The sequence below is a fragment of the Littorina saxatilis genome, linkage group LG3 (genome assembly GCF_037325665.1).
Source record: "Littorina saxatilis isolate snail1 linkage group LG3, US_GU_Lsax_2.0, whole genome shotgun sequence".
Lineage (NCBI taxonomy): Eukaryota > Metazoa > Mollusca > Gastropoda > Littorinimorpha > Littorinidae > Littorina > Littorina saxatilis.
The window spans coordinates 32,422,050-32,432,166 of NC_090247.1; the positions used below are offsets into that span (position 1 = coordinate 32,422,050).

The 10,117-nt window shown below is 45.6% G+C and overlaps 1 protein-coding gene across 1 annotated transcript; it reads right to left on the reverse strand.

Moving 5' to 3' along the window:
- Nucleotides 1-2,281: 2,281 nt before the first annotated feature.
- LOC138960916 (uncharacterized) lies at nt 2,282-9,150 on the reverse strand. Its single transcript, XM_070332550.1, has 4 exons — nt 8,924-9,150; nt 4,693-4,867; nt 3,589-3,845; nt 2,282-3,137 (listed from the first exon to the last, which is right to left on the reverse strand). The coding sequence occupies exons 1-4, from the start codon at nt 9,067-9,069 to the stop codon at nt 2,912-2,914; spliced, it is 804 nt and encodes a 267-aa protein (XP_070188651.1). The 5' UTR covers nt 9,070-9,150; the 3' UTR covers nt 2,282-2,911.
- Nucleotides 9,151-10,117: the final 967 nt, after the last annotated feature.

Here is a 10,117-nt window from a genome sequence, read left to right on the forward strand (position 1 = left end):
ACCGTCAGTTTCACGGTCAGCCGACCGATGACTAGCTACATATTACCGGACCCTGAAGAGGACATGATAGTCAACACGTTTAGAGACAAAGGTAGGTGTTGTTGTTGTTGTTGTTGTTGTTGTTGTTGTTGTTGTTGTTGTTGTTGTTGTTGTTGTTGTTGTTTATGTTGTTGTCGTTGTTGTTTAGTTTGTTGTTGTTGTTGTTGTTGTTGTTGTTTATTTTGTTGTTGTTGTTTATTTTGTTGTTGTTGTTGTTGTTGTTGTTGTTGTTGTTGTTGTTGTTGTTGTTGTTGAAACATCACAGTGAGCTAAGAGAATTATGCAGGAAATCGAGAAATGAATTATTGAACAAAGCACGGACCCGGCCCATATCCTAGCTTTTATAAAACAATTTCTCTATTATGTACCATGCCAAAACGGAGCAGCCTCATGGCTTTTTCTTTTATGATTTTAATGAATTGCTTTCTTTATCGCATTTGCTACATTAATTCATCAAACATTTTAACTATGCACAGACACCACACAGACTATTAATTTTTGATTGGTGATCAGGAGATGGTGTGTGTGTGTGTGTGTGTGTGTGTGTGTGTGTGTGTGTGTTGTTTTCAGAATGTGCACCTCCCGGATAGTGACTGAACAGAACGGAAGAAAGAATCTACACGTTAGAGATCCTACAATTCGATTTTATTTCATTTTTGTGAATGTGAGGTGTGTGTTGTTGTTTTTTTGCTTCACCTCGCGAATCACCTTGTGGCGGTGTTATATTTAACAGATGTCAAAAGATATGAAAATATGTATCAGTAATACACGTATTAATGTTCTGTATGTCTGTTATTCACTATATCTGCCTGTCTCATTTGCAACACCACACCGTACACGCACACTAACGCACTGAGAGAGAGGCAATGGCAGACAGAAGTATACCACACACACATACACTCACTCACACACACACACACACACACACACACAACACACACACACACACACACACACACACACAACACACACACACAAACACACACACACACACACACACACAAATACACACACAGCAAATGAACATGCTGTACAAACAAACAAACACACACACACACACACACACACACACACACACACACACACACACACACACTACTGACGTTTTCTCAAATTTAATCAAACAATTCACTTCTGTCTGTGGGCACATATAAACATAAAAACGTATGCAAAACTACGCCGTAGGGCGAGGAGATGACGGACCTCAGAGCGCAGAACACAATCCAAGAGGTCTTATCCACTGTTATAACCAAATCGAGTGAGCAATTTACTGAAAATTATCATCCTGTCAAATGTGCAAAGGCGACAGTTTGCAATTGTATGCACTCGCCTTTTCCACGTCAATCTGGAATGCTGTTCATACGTTGAGATTGTACTGCACAAGAGAAGTGGGAGCGCTGGAGTGCTGTTCAAAACGTCAGATAGAAGTAGGAAAGCTGGAATGCTGTTACAAATGTGAGATAGTAGTTTGAGTGCTGGAATGCTGTTCAACAATTCAGATAGTAGGAATGCTGGAATAATTGTCAGAACTTCAGATAGTAGTGGGAGTGCTGGAACGCTGTTCAAAATGTGAGGTAGTATAATGGGAGTGCTGGAACGCTGTTCAAAAATTCAGATAGTAGTAGGAAAGCTGGAATAATGTTCAAAAATTCAGATAGTAGTGGGAGTGCTGGAATGCTATTCGAAATGTGAGATAGTAGTGAGAGTGCTGGAAGTAGGAAAGCTGGAATGCTGTTCGAAATGTGAGATAGCAGTAGAAAAGCTGGAATGATGTTCAAACATTCAGATAGTAGTAGAAAAGTGGGAGTGCTGGAATGCTGTTCATAGTAGTGGTAGGGCTGGAATACTGTTCAAACGTTCAAAAGTGTGTGTGTGTGTGTGTGTGTGTGTGTGTGTGTGTGTGTGTGTGTGTGTGTGTGTGTGTGTGTGTGTGTGTGTGTGTGTGTGTGTGTGTGTGTTCTATGTGCAGTCCAGTAACATTAACAGCACGTATGCCATGTACGCGCTTTCACGCACTCGGAGAGACAGCCCGACAGACAAACAGACAGACAGACAGACAGACAAGACAAGACAAGACAAGACAAGACAAGACAAGACAAGACAGACAGACCGACAGGCACACACACACGCACACACACACACACACATACTAACACACTAACGCACACACTAACACACACACACACACACACACACACACACACACACACAATCACACAATCACACAATATAACAATCAATATTACCACACAATTATATATTGGTTAAGAATATACCAGTCCTAGTTACTGTTGTGCTCTCTTTTTGCATGTTTAAAAAATCACAGTTACACACAATCCCAATCATGCATTCCAGACACACCCGCGTATGGTACGACCTCAAATTAACATTTTCAGTGTGACCATATCAGCTATTACTCAAATCATCGCTGGTGCCTTATTGTTGTTGAGCGATGCCTATGTACAGGCCTTGAACTATGCACTTCTAACAAATTACCACAGAATTGCTGAATGCGACATTAATCGTTGTATGGCCGTCTGATTATGTCCCCTTTTGAGAGTACCACTTACTGTAGCTGTATGTTTATAGGAATGGGAGTGCTGGAATGTTGTTTAAAAGTTCAGATAGTACTGTCCGAGAGGAGTGGGAGTGCTGGAATGCTGTTCAAAAGTTCAGATAGTATTGTCCGAGAGGAGTGGGAGTGCTGGAATGCTGTTTAAAAGTTCAGATAGTATTGTCCGAGAGGAGAGGGAGTGCTGGAATGCTGTTTAAAAGTTCAGATAGTACTGTCCAAGAGGAGTGGGAGTGCTGGAATGCTGTTTAAAAGTTCAGATAGTACTGTCCGAGAGTAGTGGGAGTGCTGGAATGCTGTTTAAAAGTTCAGATAGTATTGTCCGAGAGGAGTGGGAGTGCTGGAATGCTGGTGAAGAAGACTGGCGTTCTGCGCGATGAACCAGTCGCCCTCCCAGCGAGAAATGAACCAGGAGTACCGGTACACGATGGGCGAGGCCTCCAGCAGCGGGAGGATGGTCTTCATGTAGTTCAGCTGATCTTCAAGGGACTGTTTGTACGGACAGGCAAACTCCGTGATCCAGATTCTGAAAGTAAATTAAGAGCAGCTTATGAAACAAGTGCGTGAAAGCTCACAGATGCACCACGTGCACTCTATTGCTAACACGCTGACACGCGTGCACCTACGCACGCACGCACACACACTCACACGGACACACACACACACACACACACACACACTTACACACACACACACTAACACACACACACACACTAACACACTAACACACACACACACACATATATACATCTACACACACACACACACACACACACACACACACACACACACACACACACACACACATATATACATCTACACACACACACACACACACACATATACATACATCTACACACACACACACACACACACACACACACACACACACACACACACACACACATGCACCCATCCCCCACCAACCACCCCGCTCTCACCAACACACACATACAAACACCCATCACACAATTTACTTTTTGTGATAGCGATCATAAAGCCGTTGCAGGAAAGCCATCTCGCGATGTGGGTCACACCAGTACAGGTGCGTGGCTACGTAATCCAATCGGCATTGGGGGCAGTTCTGGAGGAACTCATCCATCCACGGCCAAACGTCCTGGTCACATGAAGGGGGGCCGCAGTTTGTGGGGGAGGGGCCTACCAGGGTACGGCTACCCGCCGCTTTCTGTATGTCGGGCCAGTGAAGTGCTGCTTCCCTTGCTGTCAGGTTGGCCTGCGAAAAGAAAAGATTTATATCTTTCCATTTACATTTTATTATCCTATTGTGACAATATTTCAGCATCAGACAGAGGAAGGATAATGTACACGAGTGTCGGGGTGAGGGAAAACACGACGCCATTTGTTGCAAGCCGTCTCGGCGAAATAGGATGTTGAATGTTGCAACATCCGTTTTTTAATACCTAGTCCCGAAAACCTATGCAAAAGCGACTTTGTACGCAAACGGGTCGAAATTTGATTTATCGACAGGCTTAGCCCCGATACGTTAACGGTCAAGAGGAGCTAGCTGCTGAACTAGAACATAACCAAATTTTAAGCAATGACTTGAATAGTATTACTGGTAAATTCAATTCGGGTCGTTCCTCTCAGTGGAAGTTAAGATAACAGCTAGTGGTTTTTATATGTCAAAATATAACAGTAAGGCTACAACCAGAAGACAGCAACCTAATGGAGACAGCCGATAGAGACATTTTCTTTTTAACCATTTAACTCTGTCAGTCAGTCTTAAATTGTTGATCATCCAAATAAGAAGAGAAACAAATTAAACGAAAATTAAGCACGAAGAATATTTTGATGAAACACTCACAAACACAACAAATTTGGATGTTACGGTCCTGACTCCTCCACCCCACGCTATGGCGGTGACACGGGGATGGGACATGGATATCACCACACGCTAGCTAATATTGACCTACCTGTTCGTGATGGTTGGGTTCGTTGTAGCCCAGAACGACCGTGGCGTCATCAGGGATCGTACTGTCCTGACTCGTCCACCTCACATCAGGGGTGTTACACAGAGGTGGGATATGGATACCGCCAGACGCTAGCTAATATAGACCCACCTGTTCGTGGTGGTTGGGTTCGTTGTAGCCCAGAACGACCGTGGCGTCATGGGGGATGCGGATCGTACGGTCCTCGCTTCTCCACCCCCACACCATGGCGGCCCGGTTCTCCAGCAAGGGACCACACGAGCCTTTCATGGTGTCCCAGTAGTCCGGGTAATCCTCCCAGTCGTACCTATAAACACAGGACATCGGTTTAACACTTTCTACCCAACCTATGTTGACCAAGTTTGTTTTAGCCGAGACCAGCTGTGCTGCAGCAGGTCACTCAGAATTGTAGTAACTGTTTAGTAACTGTGTATCAACATGCTGGAATGCAGGCGCTAGATGGACGTTACAGGAAGCGACTGAAGCTAACAGTCTGAGCGGATATATCCGTACCTGGTCAGATAGAGCCATATGAGTGGGTACGGATATATCCGTACCTGGGAGACAATGAGTTAAACAAAACGTTATTCAATTTAAGTATCGTGACACATATATAATATTTAACATTAAGGATCCGAACTCAAGCATAAAGCTTATAATAACAAATCCAAGGACACAGGACATCGAACACAACTTAACCAAAGGCATGATTCTCGCGACCCATTGGCTGTACATACGATCCCTTCAAGGCGTTCAAATTGTCTCGGTATTCCTCCCAGTCATACCCAAATAGGCAAAACATGAAAAACAATTGGATCAGTCCTCGGACCTTGTCTATTTCTGATCTACATTAATGACTTGGCTGCGCGGGTGTCCTCCACGACTCGACTCTTCGCCGACGACACCATCGTCTACAGGCTCATCGCTGCCGCCAGCGATCATGCTGCCCTTCAGTCCGACCTACAACGACTAGAAGAGTGGGAGTCACAATGGGACATGACCTTCCACCCCGACAAATGCAGTGTGCTCACAGTCAGTAAGAAGAAGAAGACCTCCGCACACCAGTATACGCTGCACGGACACGCCCTCGAGAATGTCACCTCCGCGAAATACCTTGGAGTGACAGTGCAAGCAGATCTGAAGTGGGATATTCACATCGACACCATCGTGAAGAAGGCCAACCAGACCCTTGGATTCCTTCGCAGGAACCTCAAGATAGGAGCAGTCCACACCAAAGAACTGGCCTACAAGTCCCTAGTGCGACCTTTGCTGGAGTACGCATGCACAGCCTGGGACCCCTCCTCGCAGAAGAACATCGCCAAGATCGAAGCCGTACAGCGCAGGGCAGCACGCTACGTTCTCCACCGACATCGCAACACCTCAAGTGTCGGAGAGATGCTGCAGACCCTCCAGTGGCCCTCTCTTGAGCAACGCAGACGGACGTCCAGACTGTGTATGCTGTACAAGATTACCAACAATCTCGTCAAGGTCAACTGCGACGAGCTCCAACACCTTCCCAGCAGATCAAGAAGAAGCTCAAGAACAAACACCAGAGCCTTCAACAGGATCCCAAGCAAGACCGATACGAGACTGAACAGCTTCCTCCCCAGAACCATCAGGGAGTGGAATGAGCTACCAGAGGAGGTTGTCAGCGCGGCGACAGCAGCCGCCTTCACCTCCAGCGCATCCCACCACTGCCAGCACCTGTAAACAAAACCCTGTACCCTGCCCTAGGCCACCAGTAAGTAGGGTCGATGAAGGCTAGGGCAGCACCGGTGTAGGAGGCATAAAAGACTTCCAGGAAAAAAACACTGGGAGTGTATTTTTCCTAGGAAAGAAACACTGCAATCTCGGAAGGGGAGTGTTATTTTCCCAGGAAAATTACACTGGCGCCAGGAAAATAACACTGCCACTACGGCGGCAAATAAGACTGCCAGGAAAACAACACTGCGTGAATTGTTCATCCTCCCCATGGACTCAGATCGGCATCGACATCACATCAATGCCAGAATCTCCAGGTGGTTTCAGCAGTATCGTTGTTGCTGTGGACTATTTTACGAAATGGCCGGGGTGGAAGCCAAGCCCCTGCCATCAAAGTCGGCAAAAGACACTGCAAGGTTCCTTTATGAACTGATCTGTCGTTACGGGTGTCCCAAGATACAGATTAATGACCAGGGAAGAGAATTCGTGAATCAAGTGTCTGCTGAGCTTCACAGGCTGAGTGGAGTGAAACAAAATATAACAAGCGCCTATCGTCCACAAGCCAATGGCCTTGTACATGTTGAGAGAAACAACCAAACAATCCAGTCTTCGCTGCTGAAAACTCTGCGTGATGAAGAAGATTGGGTTGATGCTTTACCAGGTGTGTTGTTTGCCTTCAGAACGAGCGCACAGAAAAGCACACGGTACACCCCTTTCTTTTTGCTATATGGCCGACAAGCCCGACTACCGATTGGGGACGAAATTGACCCCATCTGCTCATCCAGCACCGATGGCAACGACGTTAATGTCAGCGTCTTCGAAGGTTGTGAAGACACGTCTTGTCCTGATGATATCAAGCAAAGGCTGGACAGTATCAGGCAGCTGTCCACTGTCATGAAAGACACAGTTTCAGAGAACATCACTCAGGCGCAAGACAGACAGAAACGTGACTACGAAGAGCGCCACGGCCAAAAGCGAATGTTTGTGGTGGATGAGCAGGTACTTCTGTGGAATCTGCGTCGCGCGGATAGGAAAGGGGGGAAAATGAAGGCTCCGTGGCAAGGTCCCTATGTGGTACATGCTGTCAATCAAAATCAGACTTACATTTTGAAAACCCCTGACGGCACAATCTTAAAGCAAGCAGTACATGGCGTTAATCTAAAGCCGTACAAAGCTGCAAACGACTGCGGTCCACAAACTTCAATGAATACTGGTGCCAGTGTTCCGCAGAGTTCATCGACTGACGACGCCAACATTTTCGACACTTCCTGCAGTGCCAGTGCTAGTGTTCCCAAGAGTTCATCGTCTGATTACGTCAACATCAATCAGCAGTTGATGCAAGACGGGAAAGGTGAATTGTGCTCAAGCAAGAGAAAGCGACAGAACAGAGCCGAACCTGTTTATGACTCTTCCAAACGGGTGAAACCTGACCGTTCATCAGAACCACACATTGTTAGGGTTGACCCTGCGCCTCCAAAGCAGTTTACCCCCAACGAACTCCACATGGAGAAGACTGAAATGCAAGACTCTGGGGTTAGCCGCAGCTAAAAGAATGCCCTTCAGACCGAAAACGAAAGTGGGTGCTCCGCGTCAAACAGAAACAATTATTGGTGACGGGAACTGTTTTTTCAGAGCGCTAAGCCTGGAGGTCGCAGGGTCTCACGATTTTCATGAAAAGATCCGACGCGCAGTTATAGAAACCATCAAACACAACGAAGACATTTTGGGCCGTTATATTGGTATGGACACAGAAGAATACCTCAGATCGAGAAAGATGGCAGCAAATGGTATCTGGGCTACGGAAACAGAGCTCATGGCAGCTGCCATGTACCTGAACACCACGATCAGCGTGTATACTCAAAGGTGGCTCGATCACAACCCTGACAACAGAGCTGAAACCCAAGAGAGAATGTATTTGGTGAACCTCTGTGCGCACAGGGTTGTTCCATGCGAGTGTTAAACGTGTTCTCAAAGAATTTTAATCATTTTTGTTTGCAAGTGCACACTTAAACTAGAGCAGTCTTTTTTCCCTGGGGTAGTGTTAATTTCCTTGGCGTAGTCATTTTTACCTGGGTGAAGGAGTGTAATCTTCCTAGGATAATAACACTCCCAGTGATATTTTACTGGGGGAAAAACACTGTTGTAGTGTTTTTTTCCTGCAGTGTTATTTCCCGACTACACCGGCAGGGGTTTAACCCCTGCAACCGCTCCGGCCGCCGGCTTGGCCAAGCCCGAGACTTGAAAATGCTGTGTGGTCCTGCCCCCCCCCCCCCCCCCCACCCCCCTCTCCCTGCAAATTTTATTTTCTTCCGCAACCCTCCAAAGCGCCACTAATAGTCAGAACGTTGACCCTGGGCGTTAAATGGAAGAAGAAGAAGAAACGTATGCAAATCGGTTCACTAGCTGTATAAAACGAATCGAAAAATTAATGACGTCGAACACTCAGGATTCCTTCATTAGGGGCCGTGTAGTCAGGTGAGGTCTTCAAGGTATACCTATACACAACTCAACTGAATGCATTCATCTCTTTAAGTTTCTATTTTCTTTTGTTAGATGAAATGCTTCTTCGCGGGAATCATGTGACACTGTCTCTAAGATCTACTGGATCTACTGCAGTTTTACGCCAAGCATTTCTGGTAAGGGCAACCATTGCGGTACTTACCACCATGCCACTTTGTTACGGTAAACAGCAAAGTCATGACACAAGAGGTTCCACCGAGTCAGGGTGACTCCCTTCTTCTTAGAGCTGTCCGCGGTATTCGACAGATAGCACACTGCCAAGGCACACACAACCACCCTGTAGATCATTTTGTCAACGATTACAGCCTGTTGTCTCAAAATTCTTTATCTGGTTGTAAGACCACTGTCAAGAAATGAAATGAAATATTTGTGAAGGAAGCTACGCACAAGCACGCACGCGCGCGCGCACGCATACACACACGCACGCATGCGTATACACATACATACACGCTTGCACACATGCATACACACACGCAAGCACGCACGCACGCACACACACACATTCACACACACACACACACGCGCGCGCGCGCGCGCGCGCGCGTTCGCTTTCTTGCTCCCACACATACAAACACGCACGCACGCACGCACGCACGTACACACACACAGACACACACAAACACACACCAAAATTGCTTCACTAGTACCGACAGCTGTGTGGCACAGATAGCAGCTTCGTGACAATCAGTACACCAGAATGTACGTCTTCATGTTTTCTTTTTTACATTTAGTCAAGTTTTGACTAAATGTTTTAACGTAGAGGGGGGAATCGAGACGAGGGTCGTGGTGTATGTGCGTGTGTGTGTGTGTGTGTGTGTGTGTGTGTGTGTGTGTGTCTGTCTGTCTGTGTGTGTGTGTAGAGCGATTCAGACTAAACTACTGGACCGATCTTTATGAAATTTGACATGAGAGTTCCTGGGTATGAAATCCCCATACGTTTTTTTCATTTTTTCAATAAATGTCTTTGATGACGTCATATCCGGCTTTTCGTGAAAGTTGAGGCGGCACTGTCACGCTCTCATTTTTCAACCAAATTGGTTGAAATTTTGGTCAAGTAATCTTCGACAAAGGCCGGGGTTTGGTATTGCATTTCAGCTTGGTGGCTTAAAAATTAATTAATGACTTTGGTCATTAAAAATCTGAAAATTGTACAAAAAATATTTTTTTTATAAAACGATCCAAATTTACGTTCATCTTATTCTTTATTATTGTCTGATTCCAAAAACATATAAATATGCTATATATTTGGATTAAAAACAAGCTCTGAAAATTAAAAATATAAAAATTATTATCAAAATTAAATTGTCCTAATCAATTTAAAAACACCTTCATCTTA